This window comes from Drosophila virilis, chromosome 2, assembly GCF_030788295.1.
Source record: "Drosophila virilis strain 15010-1051.87 chromosome 2, Dvir_AGI_RSII-ME, whole genome shotgun sequence".
In the NCBI taxonomy this organism is placed as follows: domain Eukaryota; kingdom Metazoa; phylum Arthropoda; class Insecta; order Diptera; family Drosophilidae; genus Drosophila; species Drosophila virilis.
In genome coordinates, this window is record NC_091544.1 from 17,474,044 (window position 1) to 17,497,521 (window position 23,478).

General features: G+C 41.0%; 1 protein-coding gene and 1 long non-coding RNA gene across 4 annotated transcripts in view; both read right to left on the reverse strand.

Moving 5' to 3' along the window:
* Positions 1-629: 629 nt before the first annotated feature.
* On the reverse strand, positions 630-2,319 carry LOC116650483 (uncharacterized). The gene is made up of 3 exons (XR_004303450.2): positions 2,249-2,319; positions 2,130-2,189; positions 630-2,061 (listed from the first exon to the last, which is right to left on the reverse strand). It is a non-coding gene; the product is annotated as an uncharacterized lncRNA (long non-coding RNA).
* Positions 2,320-2,736: 417 nt separating this feature from the next.
* Antp (homeotic protein antennapedia) overlaps positions 2,737-23,478 on the reverse strand; it is a 122,225-nt gene continuing 101,483 nt past the window's right edge. For 2 of the 3 annotated variants that reach the window (XM_002053474.4, XM_070207036.1), the window contains 5 exons: positions 17,881-18,162; positions 16,995-17,825; positions 16,824-16,862; positions 16,480-16,702; positions 2,737-5,169 (listed from right to left, as the gene is read on the reverse strand). In XM_002053474.4, the coding sequence (XP_002053510.1) occupies positions 4,919-5,169; positions 16,480-16,702; positions 16,824-16,862; positions 16,995-17,612 (1,131 nt within the window). In that variant the 5' untranslated portion in view covers positions 17,613-17,825; positions 17,881-18,162 and the 3' untranslated portion in view covers positions 2,737-4,918. The remainder of the gene's footprint in view (positions 5,170-16,479; positions 16,703-16,823; positions 16,863-16,994; positions 17,826-17,880; positions 18,163-23,478) is intronic. The other variant, XM_015171984.3, reaches the window with a different exon arrangement.

Here is a 23,478-nt window from a genome sequence, read left to right on the forward strand (position 1 = left end):
CAACTCCAATATGTGCGATCCGAAGAAGAGGGTCTGGTCCATCGATAATGGCGGCAAACTTTCGTGTATTACATTTATACATATGCTTATATCCTTCCTTCGAGAATTAGTTCATGATAAGTCATTTTACGGAGCAGCAATAGACGTATAACTCGCCCGACTTTTCTCCAATTGTTTAATTTCATATCGCGACGGTCTTTCGAATATTCATTATTTATCGTTTACGGTTATTGATATGATTGTATATGGTTTTGTGGAGCCTCTCAGGTTCATTCCTGTTACATTTTATATTATTTTCAATATTTTTACGTTGTATGTATAACCATAATTTCAGTAAGAAAATAAAAATAATTGAAATCAATTAAATAATTATATAACACATATTCTCACAATAAATCTTTTAAGGGATTTTTCAACAAAAGCCACAATTAAACACTTAGTCAATCTATATATTATCTTTATAATAATACTTAGCTCAATGTTTGATAATTTAAAGCTTGCAAAAATTTGGTTGAAGACGTTTCAGAGTTTTAAATATGTATGTAAATAAACAAATGAGAATAATATTTGTTCATTATAAAATTATGGAATGGATTTCTTATTTTTGAGTTAGAAAATTATTTGATAGTTGATGTCAAGCTGAACCATACATTCTATTAATGTACATATATATAGGTATTTAGACTTTATAGTTTCAATGTATACAATTGTAATTTAGTTGATATTAAATATTTAAATATACGTTAAGAGATATTGTTACAGTATGATATAGGCTTCTGATGATTCTGGGTTGGAATATAATATGATAAAACTAGGATACAAAATAATTTTGAACTGAGTTGAAAAATGCCTGAGTCAATTTTTATTTAATGTACTTAGATATGTTATATTGAAAATATATTTACGATTAACGAATTTCAGTAAGAAATGTATACAAAAACAAATTATATGTCTAAACTCTTAAGTTATTATTACGTTTAGTGTTGCTTTTGAAGTCTTGATTACTTGAGGTGAGGTCACATCGTATTCATATTTTGGACGATTTGCAGTCAATTAGTGAAATTAGATAAATATTATCTCTTAGATGCTTATATATATCTGAGTAATATAGCATAAAAACTGAACATCACACCCAAAAGATGAAATCTGCTTGGCCTAGGTAACGAATTCAATTAAAATTCTATTTGAGGTGCTTCATTTGGGCAAACAAGAAAGTTTTTAATTAATTTCAACAGACCGAAAAACAAATAAGAACTCAAACTTGATGCGCTCTTGCAGAAAATCTAGCACCCGCCCCAGGAAAGGGAATGGATGTAGGGAACGCATCCGCGTTGGCTGTCGAACTGGTGGAGGTCGGATAGAAATTGGCAACTGCTCAAGAACTATTTCGAGTGGATCTCTAAATAGTACGGAATACGTGCAGCGCCATAATGTTGGGATACTTGTGAAATGTACTTCAAGCAGCCATTGAGGCGCAACCAGTCAGCAGGCTGGTGTGCGGGGAGAGGGAGTGGGGCAAGTGGGGCAAGTGGTGCAATCAAATGTTGACATTTCCAAGCATTTGCGGAAAAACGATTTATGTGCTCGAGGCCTTTTCTCGCGCCTGCTGCAAGTGCCAGACGTTCAGTTTTGTTGAGAACTGTTTGTTTGCCGTCTCAATTCAGAGAAAAATGCCGCACAAATTATTAATTTGATTTTGTGACATAAACGTGAGCACATTCTGTACACGGCTTACAAATGGCCAGCGATTATGTGAACAATGCGAATTCAATTTGTTTAAGCTGCTGCCAGAGATCGAGTACGCCTCCGCCTCCAGGTCCAACTTCAGCTCAAACTCCAAGTGTGTTGGCAATGGTCTCATGTGTTCCAGACGCAGTCGCAGTCGCAGTCGCAGTGGCATTCGCAATCGCTGCTGGCGAATGTTGATCCGAGAGTCGTGTCTGGGTCTGGCCTCAGTTTCAGGTGGCCATTGGTCAGTGTTTTGTTAATGCCACTTGATTAATGGCTTATTATGATGTCAGATTAATAAGATCGTTTTCCAAATGGCGCGTTTTGTGGTCTCTGCAAAGCGTCCAAAAAAGACAAGCATGTTATTCACATGAATCCGACAAGCAACAACTTTTGCTTACCTCTGACACGGAATTCTCTTCAGCACAAACGGCCTCAAAAAAAACTACTGGAATAGACAGCTGCAAAATAGATTCAAATTAAATAATTGCTTTTATCAAATATCTATATAAATACGCACCAGATTAAAGAAAATGGAGTGGTCACAGTCTAAGCAGTCAGTTCGAATGGAAATCTGCAATATTAAGTCAGGTTAACTTTAGACTTACAATAATATTTCTTAAAATACGCACCTCTTTCGAAAAGTGATAAGCACCAGAGTTCGTTCCATCTAAAATTTATGAATATCAGCAGAAAATCGTATGGGCTCCCCAACATATTAAAAAATACAAGCGTTGCTTAAATTTTTAAATACTATATTTTATTATAAATATTACAAATAAAAACAAAATCTCATTTGTAATTTAATTATAATTTTATGCATTTTCTGCTGGTTTCTGTTTCTTTTTTTTTTAGTTTTTGTTTTTAGCATTTGCATTTTGCAGCTCTTCTCTCATCTTGTTTACACTAATTTTAGGGTTTATTTACAACAAATTATTTAGCATTTTCCACATTTCATTTCATTTAATTTTGCATTCAAAAATTTCGCCATGAAATGTACGTGTGTGCGTTTTTCTCTTCTAAGTACATACACATATATTTTTTTTATTTGAATATATATGTATACGTATATGAATTTTGTTTTTTGTGAATTTCTACAATAAATTTTGTTTCATATTTTTTTTGTTGTGTTTTTTTTTTTATTTCGTGAAACTTAATTGCTTAGTTTCTTACAGAATGAGGCCGAAAGTTACGTATCTGGATTGTGTTATATTTTCGCTCGCCAATCTATGGTGCAATCTTTATGAATACCACACTTGGCTGTTGGTCTGCCCTACATTTCTCTTTTCGCTTTCTAATGGAATCACAAATGTTGTCTCTATTGGGTAGTATTTCGTAGTATTTGGGATCTTACGTATCTGTTGCTATTGCCTTGCTACAGTTGAATTCAGGGGGGAGGGGGGAATTTACAAAACGAAACGTCGTCTACAAGTTACACGCATAATATTACGTTGGTTTAAATACATATATATATCTACATATAAACATAGTATGATGCTCTTTTATTTGTATTTTTTTTTTATCATTTACTTTTACATTTTCTTTATAACTTTGGTATATGGATTTCTACATTTCTCGTTTTTCAGCATGCTCGTGTGTGTTTGTGTTTGAAAAAACGTAGAAATTGAGTTGAGTTACGTACATGCATTCAATATAGTTGTTATAGGTATAATAGTAGGCGGCCGCAGCGCCGCCTGCATTCAGAAATGCATTTTGAATATATGCATAGTGAATTTATTTTTACTTTCTTTTTTTTATATTTTTCTACTTTACATGGATTATTTCAATTGTTTTGTTTACATTTAAGTATTTTGAAAACAACGTGTACATTTCTTTAACAATATATAAGTTTGTTTTGTTTTGTTTTTTCTTTCATAAAATGTTGCCAATTGGTTTGTCGGTATACTTTATATCCTTTACGACCTAATTCGAGTGCTTGCAATTTTCGTAATTTAAATTTTCGTTTTTAAAATTACAAAATTTCAATTGAAAAGTAATGTATATATAAACAAATAAAAATTGCACACGAAATTATACACGAATTTGAAAAAAACATCGAGAATTTATTTTCACAATATTTCCACGTGTATCAAAATATTTTTATTTAGCCAGGAAAGACCATGTAAATTCGGCTAGCCGAAACATTTCTCGACAGTTAGTTATCTAATTTTTAACTTTGCCAATGTTGTTCATTTTGCTCTTGGTTAATCTTATATTTGTATTATTTGTTTAGATTTAGCAGCACGCTCCACGGTATTTTGGTATCTCTTTGTCTAATCCTGCGACATTTAGCACTTATTGTTAGTTTAGGTTTAGGTTTCAAGTCTGCTCTTAACTGCTCATATGTTCTCTTTGTTCTCTATTCTCTGTTTGTATTCTATATAGTGGTCGTATCTTTTGGCTCTATCGACATAAAACACACTATTCGGCATATTGCATTGCAGTTTAGCAATTGGTTTTGTTGTTGTGGTTTCTGTTGTGAGTTTATTTTGCGCTAAAATTCCTACAAACATTCAATTTAGTTTAGTTGTTATAGTATGTATAGGTTTATGTGGTGTATACAGTATTAAACTATATAAATTAATCGTATATATTATTTATAAAGTATGCTTTACAGTTAGGACACGTAGAACTAATGTTATTGTGTATGTAGTATTTACTCGTATATATGTTTCATATATAGTTTTTAGTTATTATTATGTTATTGTTATTATTACAATTATAGTTGTTATGCATTAGTTTAATATATTTATATAATATATTTATGTATATATATATACTATATATATATAGCTTATTTAATTCTGAGGTCACATGAGTTGGTTTTGTTGAGTTTTACGCTTTAATTGTATTTTTATTTAACTTATTACGCTTTCTCCATTTGCATTTTGTAAAAATTAAATAATAATAAGAAAATAATAACAATTAACTAAGTTTTAGTGTTTAGTGTTGTGTAGTGTACTTTCTTTTTATGTACTTTTGCAACGCAGTAGACAGTTAGTCCTCTTGGATAGTTCAAAACAAAATTTTTCATAAATTGTAAATTGTATTTAGCTTGAAATTTCATTTAGTTTTGCGCTGGCTTCGCTACTTGGCCTTGGACTTGGACTCCGAGTTGGACTTCGACTTGGACTTGGACTACTCCCCCATAACAATAATCATAACCCTCCTGCATTGGCCTCTGCTCCTCCTACTGGGGACTGTTGGGTGGTGTTATCTCGTCGCCCTCGCCGCCGGAGCCGGGCTCGCCCTTCGTCTTGTTCTCCTTCTTCCACTTCATGCGTCGATTCTGGAACCAGATCTTGATCTGACGCTCGGTCAGGCAGAGCGCGTGCGCGATTTCGATGCGTCGCCGGCGTGTCAAGTAGCGATTGAAATGGAACTCTTTCTCCAGCTCCAGCGTCTGGTAGCGTGTATAGGTCTGGCGGCCACGTTTGCGCTCTGTTGGTTCCAAGATGATCAAAAGAAATAGAAAAAGAAACGAGAAAAGTTCACAATTAAAATCAACGCATAGTGCACAATAATACAAATGCCAACAACAACAACCACAACAACAACAACTAGAATGCAAGCAACAACAACAACATCTTCAAAAGTGATCTGAAACGCAGCCACATATCAACATTTGTATCTGCATCTGTATCTGTAAATGTATCTGTAGCTGCGGCCATATCTGCGGGCTTTGTTCTAGACCCAAACGCAATCTCAGGCCCCTGCGCAGTGTCTGAATACCACATGAAGCGAGACGCACGCAGCGTAGACCGAGGCTGATTAAAAGACGACCTTACCGAATTCAGATATTTGTACTTGTCAAAAACCCAACAGACCCAGGCCGGGCCGCATGAGGCACCGATAGGGGACAGCGAAGGGGTACGGGCTGCGCTGCGGCATCTCTTTTGGATTAAGTCTGGAGAGATTTCATGGACAAACGGACAGCACAGTTTCAGTTATGGGGCTGGAAAGAGGGCCAGGGGCAGTCCTATACCTGGGGGGAGCTTAACTAATTACCAAGAGGTCTGTGGGTATCATGAGGCGGAGTCAGTGCAAAGCACTCGACGGTAGCCGCCACTGCCACTGCGTGGAGCTGCTTAGTCGAGAAACTGTAAAATAATTTGGAATAATTACTGCGCCCCAAAAATGAGTTCAGCGCCTAATGACACTTACTATAATTATAATTTTGGTAATGACAAAAAACCAGCAGAAAAACAAAACACAAAAAAACCGAAAACGAAAGCAAAGCATGAAAATGCCACCACAAAATATGTCAAATATAATACCAACTAATATGATTGTCAATTGCCCTCCTTTGAGCCCGCACTCCTCCCGCAAATGGTCAGCTAGCGTGAGAGCTTTGGGTGGGTCCGTTGTCCGAGCTGGCGCTTGGAAATGTCGCCAGCTACACCCTCGACGGGGTCAGCGGAAATGGCAATGGAAATGAAAATGGCTGGGAAGTTGAAAATCACCTGAAGAACACTCGCAGCACATTACACACACAAACGGGGGCGTCTCGGCCGGACTCTTTTCAACATGCTTAACTATTTTTTAATAACCTCTTCAGCATTTGTCTTGCTCAACTCCCTCGTTCAATGCTTCTTTTTTTTGTTTTTGTTTTAGATCTCTCTTGCTGGAGGTCATTACATCATAAGCTCTTTTTGTGCGGCGGCCATTAATGCGCGCGAATCCGATTCATAGCACGAGGGGGGTAGATCCATGGCGGCCGCGGGCAGCCCGAGCTGCTGCGGAGGGCGGAGGGTCCATGTAGCTACCTTCTTTTAAATGACACGACTGATGCCATGTCTATAACCCAAGGCGTTCGCATTTAATCATCATCAGTTAGACGAGTCGCCGCAGCGGCAAAAAAAAAAAACACAAAAAGGAAAAAACTTGAGAGATTTGTGGTAAAAAGCGTGCGTGTTTTTTACCCTTCTCTCAGCCAGACTCTGCCTGCTCGTAAGCCTCAGTATGAAGTTCATGCTTAGAGAATGAGTTGAGCTACGTATTAGATGAGGATTTAAAGAGTTTTAAAGATTGCGGTCAAGAAGGGAAACTGACAGATATTCTTTCCTCTATCAAGACCTTTGTTTCGGCCGCAGCTAATTTTATACAACTAGCATAAAATAGTTATCTGTGGTTTCTTTAAATGAAAATCCGTAGGAACATATTTAGGAAAACAATATTATTAACAAAGATATCAAAGCCCATATCGATTTTCCATATATTCCCATCATCACAATGAGGTAGAAATAATACATATTGTATAAGAGCTATGGAGTTCTCTTGATGTTAGGTTCTCATTCCCAAGACTAATTCTCCCAACGGAAGCAATGCAAAAACCTGCGCTAATTAGCAGCACACGGCCCAGAACCCGTAGCAGACCCCACGGCAGACCCAGTCTCAGACCCAGACCCGGTTCCAAGGACCCAGCCTACCCCCATCTCATGAAACGCAAATAAATGATTATTTTAATTGATAAAAACACCTTCATGGCTCACAGCTCGATGACGACTGGCAACAGTTAGAGCAGAGGGAGAGGGAGAGGGAGGGTAGGAGAGGAGTGGTGAGCGGGGCTAGGGGGTAGCTGGGGGCATATCGTTTGGTCGCTGGCAATTTAAGAGCGGGCGCGCTCACCTTTTGGCTGCCTGAAATTAGTTTTTAATGATGCCTTTGCACATTTCATGCGGCCATCACTCAAAAGCCAAGAAAGCAACATTTTTTATTTTTTTTTTTTTCATTTCATTTTCGTCTTGTTTTTGTTTGATAGTGTGCGGCGCTCACTTTACACTGAGCCGAAAATTGAGTACTGAAAAATTATTATAAACGCATTAATGGCGCTTTGAAGCAGCACTTGATGGGGAGAACGGGCAATAAAGGGGCATGAGGGGCGGTCTGCGTATCAGCTACGAGAAGTATAATAAAGGTGAAACAATTAATATGAAAAGGAGTAGCGATACGCACTCGACTCCGACTCCGACTCTGGCTACAGCTCCGACTGCGTCCAAGGCGCCGAATGTGGCGCAACTCACGTGCCACGCCCCGCACACCTAACCAGTCGCTGGCCAGTCGAACTACCGGGCAGCCAGTTGGTCGGATGGCTGGCTGGCATTAATGCTTTTTGATATGAAAGCGTATTGTAATTAAATTGCGATTAGGCCACCATTTTAACCATTTTACTTCTTGCTCCATAATGGATTTTATTCCATTTTTTTCTCCCTCGCTCTCTCCGATCCCTCATGTGCACACAATTACATTACTATTATTGTGTGTGCAGTGTGTGCGTGTGTGTGTGTGTGTGAGCGATTGCGCGGCACAGCGTTTAAAGGAAATCATTAAAATAATTACTACAACATTTTATGAAATTCGTTGAAGTCGCAAACAAATTATTATTATCTAAAAGCAAAAAAAAAAAAATACTCAACTAAAATATAAAAGTTAGAATCTACTTTGTGTAGAAAGGGGTGTAAATTGTTTAATCGAAAGCTATTGTTTGCATTTAAATAAAAAAAATATTAAATAGGCTTAAACAGTGCGAATTTGTTGGATTACTAGCAATTGAAACCGATAATTAAAAAAGAACCCCTCTAAATTAACTTTTGGTGTTTTGGAGTATTTTTTATTTAAGCAAGATTTAAAACTTGGTATCTAACCAACTTAATAATCTTACTAGTAAGATATATGCCAAACTGTTTTTTTTAGTTTAATCAGTTTTCGGCATATTTGGGCCGACAGATTATTCCCTCCGATCCTACATGCCCTCATTCCCTGATGCCCCACACGAATCACCGAATGCTTATGGCAAATAGCCACTAAAGAGCTAATTTATTGCATATGCCGCTTGCATATCTATAAGAGTTAAGAAAAAAAAAATAAAATAACCTTTAACTGTACGCCCCGGTTAAACCTTCAAAGTTGTCGTCGTCGGTGGTCGTTTGTTGTTGCTTGACAAACTTGCATGTCATGCGGCGGTAGTTGATAAAAAATGCGAATGCACTTGGCAAAAAGTAAAAAGCAAGTCCGAAAAAAAAAAACAAACACCGAGACTTACAAAAAAAGTAAAAAGCACACATCAAATGCGAGTAAATGTTTTTTTAATTGCGGAAATTACAGAGAAACGCGCGAGCCGCTACAACAAATGCTGGCAAATTATTATTGTTTATGCCCGCGAGTTGATAAATTTTTGCGGAGAGTCAAGAATGTTCGTGTGTGGCATTCGAGGAGGAGCTTGTGATGTCACCAGCACACCCAAACTTGCCGAGTCAGGCGATGAGCTTGTGCTAAATAAACAGCGCCCCCTGGCGGTGGGAGCAACAGTCACTGACATAGTTGCCAATTAGCGCAACCTTGCCGTGGACCCCGTAGATATCTGCATAGAAGCCCAAGTTGAAAACTTTTTCATTACATTTCTGCCATTCTGGCATTTTCCAGCTGCTGTTTCTGCTGCGGAACAAACTTTCTGCGAGCCACTGGCCACTCGCCATTGGCACCTGGGAAAATCCCTGGCAATATCCGAGTGGAAGTTCGAGGTTTGCCGAACGCGCGATTTGACGACTGGACAGGCAGGTTTTTTCTCCGTTTTTAATTTATTTCCACGCTACCGTTTCTTTATTTTAATTAAACTCAAAATAAGAAAAAGAGGCAAAAGATACAGAGCGCTTTTGGCAGAGGTAAACGTCAACAATTAAAAATTACCAATGACCAGCACCGCATTTATAAACATTTTTAATTTCATTTTCCCTTTTCGCTGGCCATAATCTCGGGAGACGCTGCGACTTTTTAATTTGGGACTTGTTAAGCACTTAAGAGGGTTAAAAAATCGACAAAAGTTGACAGAAACACAAAAACAACACACACACACACACACAGTGGATGCATAAAGGACCGCAAAAGGAAGAAACCTTGGGATATGGTCAGGAGTCTGCCTTATGAATGCATTCATTAGAGCAGCTAGCACATGTGCAACGGAGCGGGGGAGAGGGTTGGAGGCGGGTACTGCTGCTTTTGACTTTAGTCAGCGCTTAAACAAAGGCAAAACAGGTCAAATAGGCGGCTCAACTCACTCTAAGAAGATACCCTATACACACGGGGGATATACATTGATTAGCTGCAACCTTTGCCGTTTGCATATTATATATATTTCTTATAAAGATTTTAAGAGTTGTTTCCTTAAGTTTAAATTTGGTATACATTCATTTGGTTAGTTTCAGCTGCTGATGTTTTACAGGGTATTTCCAAGTGATCCAGACCCATTTTAGCTATTCATACTTGTTTGGCTCTCAGTCTTTTTCTATGTTCCCCATTTTGAATGTATTCGAATTCGGATTCACTCACTCGCTGGCTGCATGGCTGGCCATGGCTACCCATGTCAAAATATTTGACAGCTGACTAAAACATGCTATGCGAGACGGGAACGAACACCAGCTCAGGAGAGCCGGGGCGGCAAGGCAGCCAGGCAGCCAGGCAAGCGAGCGACGAGCACATCATATATCCCTAGGCAGACCAAAAATTCAAACAAGCGACCTCTCTTTTTCTGCCTTTCTCTCTCTCTTTTACTCTGCCACCCTCTGCGGCTGTCGGTCAAGCGAGCTGCGCGCCTGTCCCATCATGGCAGGCGCGACTGGCGGCCATTGAAACCAATGGAACCATGAAACATGTGGCCTGACATTGACGACGACGACGACGACGACGCCGCGGATCAACCAACAACTCGCGGCTTTAGCTCAGATTGAATTAGCAGCTGAAGTTGGGCAAAACTATCTGAAAGCTGTACTGAGTACTGAGAGACTGCATCTGGTCTGTGCTGTTATTTATGTAAAATGTAAATAATACTCTAATTTCGAGACAGGTAATTAGATAATGTGTTAAAAAATAGAAACTAAATATTTGAAAACAGTTTAATGCGTATATTAGCCAAAAAAAAGTTATTAATTTGAGTCGTTTATTAATTAAAACTAATAAAAACGAGTTTTTATTTAAACAAATTGGATAATTTTCAATTTGTTATTTGTGTGAATTTGAGAAACAAAAAAAGTTTCTGGTATACACGTTTTTACTAACAGTTCTAATTTGTTGAATAATATTTTTTATATTTATTTTGTGTTTGAGAAAAGTTAGTTATATTTTCTAAATTGCAATTGATTAAATTTCTGTTGGGCAATTTGTTAGCAAGTAATAGATCAAAATTAATGAACAAATGACCCGCTTTTTTCCAAATTTAACAAAATGTAATTTAGGGTCTATTTCAAATAGAAATTTTTTTAGATTCTTCCAAATTCTTGACCACATAGACAAAAAATTTGCGTAGATATATTTATATAGTTACATAAATTATTTCGGGCTAAGATAGACATTTCTTATGAAAGGTATTGCCATTTCTGAGTGGTTTGAAAAGCTTGTGGCTTAAGGAATAGGGAATACAGCTGCGACTCGGATGCTGGCGCAGTTTCTGGGCAAGTTGTTGGACAGACCACAGCGAGCTACCTCACTTCATTGCTGCATGAATAATATTCGTAATTTGTCAAAAAGGTTGGCCAAATCCCAAAATAAAAAAAAATAAATAAAAGAGACGTGAAGCGGCATCCAAAAACTGCGCTGCGATTGAGCGAAATGAATGAATGCGAACAGAAACAACAAGAACAACAACAAAACACCCACAGTTGGGGCAAGTGGATGCCTCGGGGCAATACCCTGAGGACCTTTGGCGAGCTGTTGCCATTATTTTTGGACTGCTCTTCTATGCTGACCAAGAAACACATAGGGGCGGGGCGGCAGGGAGCGGCGTATAAAAGCGAAATTTCCTTTTCGCATTCGCTGCGCTTTATTAAACTTTTTGCCGCACATGGAAATCCCAAAAGTTCCTGTGTCATTTTTTTTTTTTGCTTCGCTCGGAGCTCAGTTGTCGTTGTCGCTTACATTTTGACAGTCCGTGTCAGCTGCCGGTGGTGGCAGCTGGGCTGCCGGGGCAGCCGGGACAGCCGGACAGCCGTGGCTGTGGTTTCGGTTTATATTTTTAAAAAAATCTTCACGCATTTGGCAAATTATCTTTTGATCCGCACGCTTCAATTGCGCGCCGGAAGGTGGCAGCTATTCGTGGATTGGCAGCAAATGCGTCAACACAATGCCACATGCCACATGCCGCATGCCACCCAGCCAGTGGACAGCGCCATAAGCCAGGGCAATCGCCTGCCTAAGTAGTTGTTGTCTCAAATGTCTCGCGCTGCCATCGAAAAGTAGTTTGCGCGCAAATCCTCAACTTAGCAAAACTCCGGCTCCGGCTCCGGCCAGGACTCGACTCGACTCGACGCGACGCGACTTTGCCCGGGCACATTAAGTGCAGCGCCAACAGACAACAAAGTCGCCGGGAAGCAGCGCGGCAAAACTTTGCAAAGCCAGCGCCAAGTGCGGGCGGATGGGGGCCACTCGCTGCCAGCGGATGATGGCCGGGGATCAACGTTTTACGTAGCAGCCGTGGAGAACCGTAAAAAACTTTTGCAACAGACTACAGACAATGCGCACGGGGCGGGGTCGACATCCAATGTGCAACTTTTTGGCGAGAAGTTCTTTTCATCGTGCCTGCGCCCTCTGACACTGACGGGGCTCCAAGGCCGCGGTGTCGGGGCTGGTAATGGGGGATTGGGAGCTGTCGCACATAATGCGCACAATGAAGTGCACTTTTCATACTCGAAAGAATTGAAAAGTTGTTTGCCACACGAACGCCTCAAACGAGCCAAACGAGCTGGCATACAGATGAGCCACAGAAATTCTTCGTATACCAATTGGTTCTCTTAAATAAATACACGATAAATAGATGGGCGATTGTACCAAGGAGATTTTCTCTAGAGTTAAATTTGATATGCATGATGTATAATGGAGAGCTTAAATGTAGTATATAAAAATGTACAGTAAAATCCCTCTCGGGTGGACAGCGACCGTCAGATAAACATGAGAGGGCGAATGGGTGTACCGAATTTATATTAACTTGACAGAATATGTCCACCCAATATATCGACATGAACTATGCTGCTTAAATATTATGCAAATCCCATTAATATCGCACAAATATATTATAAATTATTCTTCGGCGTGCCGAAGGAAGCCTTTCTTAATTATACGTACTTTGCAGAAATTTAATGCTTAGATGAAGCCCTTAGCCCAAAATTGAAAAACTCTTTTGCTTTCATTTCATCCTCCCTCAATATTGTAGCCAATCACTTGGCCAGCTGCAGTGCAATCTGTTAGCACCAAAAACTAAACAACGCCAAAGTGCCCGAGTCTGTGGATATTTACACACATTTAGATAAGCAACGTGGCGCAACAAGGTCAAATATGAAATTCTTTCGTTTCACAAATAAATAAACGGACAGTCGGAGCAGAGGATGCGCTGGCAGCTTTTGCCGTTTGGATGCTTGGTTCAGGTTCTAGCCAATAGCCACTTGTTGCACATATTTGTTGACTGTCGCTTAAATTTATGACCCAACGGCGAGCGACAAAGGCAGCAGCAGGCAGCAGCGGATAAGGGATGTGGCTGGATGTGGCTGGGCATGTGGCAAGTGGCAGGCACAGGCCGCAAGTTAGTGCTGCTTATGAGCAAATTATCAAAAACTAACTTAAAACTGCCAACTCTCCAATAAGCAGCATCAAAACAACATAAACGCAGCCAACACGAGAGCTACCCAGCCAAAAGCCTGGGAAGCGCTGCTCTTGGACTTGAACTTGGACTCTCTGGTCTGGGGCATGGAGGACTGTTGCTGACTGAGCCCTTTCCGACAGTCAGCTTGTTTTCCCTTTTTTGTGCTCATGAGTTACAACTTAATTGAAACCGCGCTTTGTTACAGCGACAATGCCTCGCACTGCCTCGCTTTGAGGGGACGACCATGAATCGGAGCTCTCAGCTCTGAATTGTGAATCTTCTAGGACGCCAGTCACGATCGGCTCTCCTTAGTTATTTGCCTAATGCCCGCGTGAAATATGACGAGGCGTTAAGTAGTTACAAAGCAGCCACAGTGGAGTTGGCTTAGCTACAACTGGAAATAGTTCGAGACAGATTATTAGTATTATAAAAAGAGTTGAAAACTTTGACCTTAATATTATTCAGGCTGGAATTCGAAACCCGGATCTTTTATCTTTGAATTACCTTAAGCCGAGTCGATCACTTGGACAAGGCATCTATTGCGGTATGAGATACTATACATATGATGAACAAAGTTGATAGACTTATTTTGATAAGTATTTCCTGTCGATATATTGGCTTTATTATTAAAGCAATTACTCCTGCAAACACTCTTGCAAGCCGAACTAATAATTTATTTTATTGCATTACATCTTTCGTTGCCTATAACTCCCAAGAGTCTCTAGAGTCGGTAGCAAAGTCTGCTCTTAATAGTAAATTGGGAGGTTCTTGAAGTATCTATAAAGACGACCTGCTCGCTTTTCTGGGTCCGTCTTTTATTTAGTGTATTTTCAACTGGTCTTCTAATATATTAAACAAGGCTCGACTCATTTTACATCTGCAGTTAGCTGAATTTCGATTAAGTTGTCAATCGTTTAAATCGAGCTAAGCTATTTTTTAATTTTCAACCCACTGTGTCGACTATTTTTATTGCTTGCACAATAAGAAAAACTGAATGCAAAGCCTAAGCAAAAATAAACTCGTATGCATTTAATCATCGTAACTTAAGCTCGAGATCATGTTGTGCCACAGCCAGAGTGCTCCGACTCCGACTTCAACTCCGACACCGAGTCCCCAGGTCCAAGTCTCACTCTGACCACGGGCCGCACCCTCCGCGGGAGACGCCGTTCGAGCTCTGACTCTGGCTTCTTGTGCGCGCCCAAGACTCGGTTCTCAGCTTTGACTCGGCGGTTGGCGTTGTCTCTGTTTCTGTGTCGCTCCTTCATTTTTTAATAAATAAAAAAAAAAAACTAAGAAGATGAAAAAGAAGAAAACTTCATGTCACCGCAGCGGGCTGGTTGGCTTTGCTTTTTGTTGTAGGCGCACAATTTTTTTGCAGTCTTTTTTTTTAATATTTTTTTTTTTTGCACGCTGCACGTTGCGGCGGTGTCACAAGGGGGATGTGTAGGTGCAGGCGGCGGGATTAAGACGACGAAGTGTTTGGCCAGGTCCAATGCCGTCCGCCGGACCCAGGTCGGACCCATTCATGGGGGAGCATGGCGCGCAGCGGCCGCGGCGTGTTCTGGAGATTAATAAATTGATGGCATCCATTGCACATAACGTGTAACTAATGGCGCTCATCAATTCTGCTTTACATCTCAATCTGGCTAAGGCAGAAAAATAAAAGAGCACAAGCGACAGCAAAGAAAAAAGCTGAGCCTGAGCCCCGATGTGGGCAAACAACAACTCGGCGGCGATTTAGTAATGACCGACGACGTGGCCAGGATAAAGGGAAGTGCTTGGAGCCGAGCAGCACTTGAGCTCTCTCTTCACTTTCACCCGCTTGAAAATGAAATGGAACTTCTTCACTTGGATTGCCAGGCCCAGCTGGCTTGAAATGTGCCTCGCCCACTTATGCAACGCGGGCAACTGCTAGCCAGCCCGTGCCGATCCCTATTTCTGTTTTCAATTCTGTCTCGGATTCACATGGGACGAGCCTTTTACGGAAATTGTCTGTGGATTAGTTACGCTCCGATTTTGCAACCTTTTCGCTTTCGTTTTCAAAACTATTGTCAATTTGCATTATTTAACAGACCGCCTTCTGTGATGAGTCGAAGTCGGACTCTGACCCATGTTTGTACCTCTTTCGACCTCTTTCACACTGCGTGACATTTGTCAGCAGCCCTTTGCGATATCCTGGCGTTTTTGCCAGTGCATTCATCGATTTCGTTTTCGGAAATTTGCAAAATTTGGCAAAATGTCAGGTATCGGTGCGGTGTATTTGTGCTCATTGCAGATGGATTACGCCTAATGCGACCGATTGGCCAAGGCAATAAAGTGAAATTACTCGGACGTGTCAAGGTCAGCAAATACTTGGGTCTTAGGACTTCGCCTACAAATGTTGCTTCTATATACAGTTTTGTAAATGGCATATATCTTATGGCAAACGAAATTGAATTGAATTTTTAAATATTTTATATATTTAAAATTAAATATTTTGGGCTATCATTCCTTAAACTTCTGGCTACCTTTTCTGTTTTATTTAATTATTAATATGTCTGTTACAGACAGATGCTGCAACGATATTAAATTAGACAAGCATTTAATTAAATTTGCCTTTTGTTAAGATAACGTCTATTTTAATTTTAATTAAAGCTTGTAATATTATTCTAACAATTTTAAGCCATTTCCCAGGCATTTTAAATGATTTTTGCTAACATATAACGTTAAAGCAGTGCAGTTTAACGAAATGTCAAACACTGTTCACTGCTTGTTGAAGCAGTCACAACCACTTCAGCAAGCAGTGTGCACAGTGCAATTTAACGAAAAGATCGCCACAGCAACTGTCATTTAATATTGCACGCCAGTTTCGACCAGTGTCATTGGTGTGTATTAAATGAAAGAGCCTTTGGTAGGGGCAAAATAAATTCCTGAAATTTTATCATTTAAGTAAAGTTTGAAATATATTCAATTGTTTGTTGTTAATTATCAAAAATAGTTTAAAATGTTGTTGTTTTTGTTGTATGCAACTACTACGACTAGTTAAACTACATTCAATGACTAACTACAGCAACCCACTACTATAAGAAGAAGAAAAATTCCACTTAATACGTTTCGTGGAATTGTCGATCACTTTCCTTGACACTTACCAAACTGACTTCGCATCCAGGGATACAGTGGAGACGGCATCCCTGAGGATTGCGAACTCGGATTTTGGGATGGCGGTGTATGTTGTCCGGGATGTCCTTGATGCATCTGTGGGGGTCCCTGTCCAGCACCCGGATGCATCATCGCTTGCGGTGGTGCGACCACGGGCGGCACACCCGTCTGCTGTTGCCCGTACATGCCCATGTTGTGATGGTTCTGATGCACCTGCGAATGGATAAGCCCAAAAACTGGATAAGTATCGCTTAACTTAAGCTTGGAAGTCAACACCAAAAATGAAGAATAACTAAGCAAAAGCATAAAGAACTACACCGCATCCGGTTCTTACCTCTGTCACATCGGGAACGCCAACGTCAGTGTAGCCCAGCTGGAGAGCGGAGGCAGGAAAGATAGAAGAAGCGTTTAGTATGTCATAAGCGGACGCCAAGATTAGGATGTTATATGTTTTGGGTGTGTGAACGAATTACCCTCTATACCTCTAATGAGCCCATTAGCTTACCTGTGCCTGCGGATGACCCATGTGATGGGGCAGTGTCATCTGTGCATTCATGTGATGCCCGCCCATTTGGTCGACCAGCGGCGGGGAGCCTCCCTCTTGCACCATGCCCAGGCCGCCAACGGCCGCCTGCAGCTTGCAGCTGGCATAGACCACGGGCTGTTGCTGCTGCGGATGTGTCACCTGTTGCGTCACCTGAGGATGCTGCTGCTGCTGCAGCGGCGCCTGCTGCGCCTGCTGTTGCTGTGTTTGCGCCTGTTGCTGCTGCTGTGTCTGCTGCTGTTGTTGGGCAACGGACACCAGCTGGCCATTTGTTTGCGCCTGCGGCATCACGCCACCCACCTGGCTGGAGGGGCTGTCGGGGCGCGAGTAGCCCTGGTGCTGCTGCTGCTGCTGGTCCATGCCCTGGCCATTGTAGTAGGGCATACGGTCATAGGGCGGGAAGCGCGGGTAGGGCATGTTGCCCTGCTGATTTGGATTCTGGCTATAGTGATGCATCTGCTGCGCATCGAGATCGGTGACGCCGTTGCCCGGATAGTGGCCATGGTGCATGTCCGCTCCCATATACGAGTTTGTGAAATATGACGTCATGCTTTCGCAGTTATTTGTACTCATCGTCATTTTTGTTCTTCTCCTTGTCTCCTGACTGTTACCGTTCCTTTAACTGTTACTTACGCAGTTACTCCTACCGATTCCGTTTCCGTTACCGTTTCCGTTACTGTTACTGTTACTGTTACTGTTAATTTTACTGTGGATAGCGCCTGGTTACTTAGTTGCTAGTGACTGTGACTCGACTCCGTGTGCTTTTAGCTACTTTCCTATATACAAAGTAAACTGCAAGGGCATTCATAAGTCGAATATTTTAACCAGAGCTATGCCAAGGACTCACCTAAATATCCTTTGAACACTTAAGTACAATGTACAGTTGCGCCTTAAACTTAGTTGTCTAGATGTGTGTGGGTGTGTGTGTGTGTGTGTGTAAGGGGTGCGCTTTTTGTGTGAGGTATAACTTGATTCGCGTTCTGCTGTTCCTCTGTTCCTCTGTTTGCTGTGTAGGCTCCTTGCCTCCTCTTAATTTGGTAGAAAATCCGTTGGTGTTGTAATTGCTGTTGCCTAAATCCTTAAGTAGCCTTAACCTCTAGTTGGTATTTTCAATTTTGATTTTGAAACTCTGCAAATAAACAAATGAAAGAATTGTTGTTTAAGTGTTCGATTTACTCGTTGTTCTTCGCACAAGGTTTCTATTCAAAGTGCCGCTCGAAACTTGTCAGAAACATGTGCTTTGAGCTTGGAAAAACATGTGCTATGCGCTCATTGGGCTCTGCCCTCTGATAAATTGTTTATGCCACGCTTTGGCAAGTTCTTGAAAAAGATCGGAGCTATCTGAATCGAGTAAGAGCGGGACATCAAAAGAGATAAATAGAGTTGGAGCGAAAGCTGTCCCAGGGCGGGACAGAGGGAGAGAGGGAAAGAGAGAGATGGTCGAGACAAAATGCAATGCGCTCATGAAAGTAATTTGAATATCGAAATTAATGCGACATTTTATTATTAAACAAATTTGTATAGACTATACCTATATACATTTAATCTAAACATAAATCAAAAATACAGTTGAGTTTAGATCTTTAAAACCAACTAAGTTTTACTGACAGAAAACTGTTAAATTCAAGATAAAGTTCTGGCAGTGTTGGAAAGCGCTTTCATATCAGTGTTTACTATATATTAAAAAGGGTTTTAAAAAAAATTAAATTAAGGTCCAGAGAAAAACAGTAAAAAAAACAGTAAGATTTTACTAGATTTTTGTATTCGTGTTTATAAGCTTTTTAGAGCTATTGACAATTCTTTCGGCAGTCTAACTGTAATGTCATTCATTGGCTGGCTGACAAGCTGGCAACATTCGTTGAATTTATGAATATGAAATCAATTGTGTTATCCCCCCTTTGACCTGACATCCTTCCGGTCAAAGTGATTTAATTTCCTGGCTCATTATCACGAGTCTCTGACCTCATAAATCAAAACTCGAACAATGCAGACAGACAGAGACAGACAAACACACACACACACACACACGCACACACATACAGACGGCAGGCAGGCAGATAGATAGACAGAGACACACGTTACATGCCATGCATATATGCATGCAGCTTGCTCTCTCTCTCTCTCTCTCTCTCTCTCTCTCTCTCTCTTTCCCGCTCGCTCTTCCTCCTATGCTGATGGTGGTGACAGCCCTGCCGAAAAACTAACTAACGGTAACTTGTTGTCGGAAATGAAACTTTTGCAACTTTGCGAAATGGCCGAAACGCAAAACGGGAGAGAAAACGGTAAAACTTTAAAATATTTTAGCGACAAGCGATGCTTGCATATTTCTGTCCCCCCTTCCCCCTCGCTTGAGTACCGACATTCCCCGGCGAATGTATTTGTATTGTCTGCTTCTGTTGCTCCTTCTGCTAACCGTTCATTCTGCCATTCGCCCATTCTCCGCTGTTTCGCTTTTGTTAACGAAATAATTTCTTGCGCCGCAGCCGCCAAAGCCAAAGCTTCCCTTTCAATTACACATTTCCCGCTGACGGTGGCCGAGGAGGACGCGCTCGGCGCGCAAGGACAATGCCGGGCGGAAGGAAGCTGCGCAGGGCGCGCAAAGGGCAAACAGCCAACCAACTACGAACGGATACGGCCAAATCGGTGGCTCGCTCTGCCTATAGAGCTGCCCATAAGCGAGTGTACGATATATATATATAGGTGGTTATCAGACATGTGCTTCGGGAGGATGGGGAGCAGGCGGAGGGGACACGGCAGCCTTGGCCGTGACGGTTTGACGCGATGGAAGCGCGGGCCTGGGGCTTGGGGCGAAGAAACTCAGTCAAGCACAAGCGAGATGATAATAATGTCTGATGTGTGTTTTGTGTGGAGATTGTTGTTGTTGTTGTTGCTGTACTATGCCACTTATTGTTATACCGTAAGTGGGTGTGAGTGTGTGTGTGTGTGTGTGTTTACTTTATGATTTATGTTTGTCTGATGTGATTTATTCAGGCGAACAAATGTTAAAATTTGATTTGCAATAAAATATTTGCTACAGAGAATAAAAATGCCCAGAAAAACTGTAATTATTTCTTGATCTACAATTTGGATTGAAAGAAATGATTGTATTGAAATTCAATTGGACTCATTATCCAATTTATATCATATCAAAATAAATTCTTTATTAAATATTAAGCCATTTGCGTAAGCAACACAAATGCGATTCGCGTGCGCATTTTCTATTGCATACTCTTAGGCATGTTGGTTTCTGCCCTCTAGCGGTCGTACGGTGTAGCTGCTTAGGCCAATATTGACAGATGTCGCTTTTAGTTGACTGACAGGTGGCGCCCTCTTTCATATTATGAATGAAATGTGGCGGGTGACAGTCAGCTGAGTGCAATGTTAATATAGCGCGAGAAGAGGATGCCAACACATCAAATTAATTTAAGAATTAATATTATCAGTCAATTATTTTAATTACTGATAACTGAGTCTGAGTGATAACTGCAATCTGAGTGAAAGAATTCAATATACTCTGTGCATTTTGATGGAAAGTAACATTTACTGTGTACTTCGATACCGAAATTAGTTTACATAAAGAAATTCAATAAAGTAATATACAAATGTATAGTAGACTTTATACAGAAGTTATTTATGAGATACTTTTCCAGAGTTCGGAGTGCACATGCATGACACCTATGCTAAATACACACAGCGTAGACCAATATGTCTGGCTTTTGGCTTGGTTTATTTTTATTTAATAATATCTTACTAATCCTTTCAAAAGTTATCAGCAGTTTTTACAAGCTGCTAACCACTGTGCAATCACTCATGCAATTAGCCAAGACAGCAACCATAGTTTCAAGCCCAGCCCACTTTCGCACACACAAACCCACTCACACAACTAAACGTGATTGCGCATGGCATATGGGCAGTCCCGTTACCTGTTTAAGTTGTCAACGACAACGGTAGCCCCCCTACAGCTGATTTGAGACCTGAACAAACGAACAACAACGACAACAACAAGAACAGCAGCAGCCTAATGCAGCACACATATGGCAGCCAATCCATCAAAGGCGACAAACAACAACAATAACAAGAGCTCAGCAATGCAGTTAATCAGCACACACACACACACACACATGCATGTAAGCACGTGCAGACACAGGCATCAACACGATGCCGAAACCGATTCACTCACACGCATGCGCTCTCTCATGATGGAATGGAATGAAAATGAATGATTTCATTCTTCAGCCATCAGCTGCAGCCATTTTGATTTACGATTGCGTCGGTGTCGGTGTCGGTGTCGCCGTCGCCGTCGCTGCCTCTTCTTCATAGTTTTGCATAGCGGCCATGCGAAGGCGTCGCCCGTCAACGTTTGCCTTTGTTATTTGCTGCTGCTGTTATAGTTGTTGTTGTTGTCGGCATCTTTAGACAGTTAGAGTGAGACAGAGAGACAGAGAGAGGGCTGCCATGAATCAAGGTAACGGTTTACTCACAAAAGGTAGTTAGTGAGAGTTACGAGAGAGGGGACTTGAGACGTACACGGAGGTCTCTCAATTAAGCCAAACTGAATGCGTTCTGCTCGGCTGCGCTAGTTGCTTAAGTTGCTGTTTAGCATTTTATTTAAATAATAAATAATTGGCTTGGCTAACTAATACAGAGCTTTGGGAAAGATCCTCCACGATTACGGATTAGTACGTTAACTCTTTGTTGAGCACTTGCTCTGGCAGATATGAAGGGGTATAACTTATCTGAATGGGAAGGGTTTTTTTGAAAGCAAGCCTGCTTAATAATAATTAGTGGATTAATGCATATGTATATTTACTAAAATCTTTCAATATTTATTATTAGGAAAAATTACATTTTTGTTATTTATATATGGATGTAAGATATTTACAAAATAGGCAAGGCAAATTTCTTGAGAATGTAGAAGAAACGGACAAGTCGAAACTGTGACATAAAGTAAGACATTGGTAAAACACGCAGGTAAAATCATAAAAAATCAGTAAAAGCGGCAAATAGTGCGAACTATAGAGTTACTGGCATATCAGCAATTACAAAACAACAGAACTGTATTTAAAAGATAAATAAACATACATGTGCTTCTGAAAACAAATATGAGAATCGCAAAGAAAGGTGCTATGCTCACAAGCAGAAAAAATAGTTTCAAAGTCAGATATAGAAACAATTTATTCGCCATCCTTCTTTCTATTTACACGCAACACATTTTACAATCATAATAAACATATTTTTAGCTTTAAATAGTAATAAATTTCAGTGCTGATTTCCTTTAAAATTAACACATCTTTAGGGTTGACCCAACATTTATCTTAACTATCAATAAACGCTAAGCAAATGTCCTTGAAATATTGCCCAAAATGTTAGCAGAGACAAACAACTTGTAAGTAGTTAAATAAGAGGACATAAAAAACAGAAACTGGCAAGTTGAAGCACGTGCGCAGGCCGAATGCCAGAAGAGTTTATTGTGCCATCAGCTAAAGGAGCAAATAAAATTTTATTACCACTATAAATTTCAGCACTTGAAGCGGACCAAACGCAGACGCAGCAGACGCGTTGGCAGGTTCCTCTCCTGGCCTGGTCTGGTCTGGTTTCGTCTGGTGCCGAGGATAAGCCCACGCGATTTAGCGACGGAGTTGCATAAAGACGAACGAACGTAAGAGGTAAACGGCGATCAAGACGGAAGTGGCAGGGCTCAAGCTGGGCTGGGGCAAGGGGGAGTTGAGAACTGGACGCAGCGAGGCCTCTGCATTTTTCTCACATTTATCTTTTTTCGAGTGCTGCGTTTTATTGCGATTGGAAATTGAGCTTGTCAACGCGGCCGTCCGCGACGCTTGGCTAGTCCGGCTATCGATGGAGGCGAGGCTAGGGGAACGTCTGCTGTGTTGGCCAACAAGGGCTAAAGTGGCCAACAGCTGGCTCGGGTTTTGGGCGCGCGCGCTTCCCGCTGATAATAAAAATGTCAGCCGCTTGACGATTGCCGGTTCATAAATAAAGTTTTGCATTTGAATTGGAAATTGGGAATTGGAAAAGGGCGAAGCAGAGGAAGCGGAGGAAGGGGAAGAGGGCGCGGGCGACGCTGGGGCAGAAGAGACAAAGGGTATGTGGCTGTGCACTTGGCTAAATTAAGCGGGCAGGAGACGCATTTCTTACATTTAATTGGCGCTATTTAGCATTCACTAATGGACATGAGCCCAGTGTGCAGCACCTGCGCCGAGTCCAACCGTTGCAGCCCAGTTGGGAATATGAGCATGTAGACGATGTGGCAGAAACTTCAAGAACAAGAACTGATAATAAATCTAATTGACACATTTGCGCCGGTTGGCTACTGCAGTCCCAGGACAATTGACATGACTCCAAAGCCCATCCAAGCCGGCCAATAATATGTGAGTGCGTGCAATTAAAAGTGAGCTGCATTACTAATAATAGTCGGAGGGGGGGG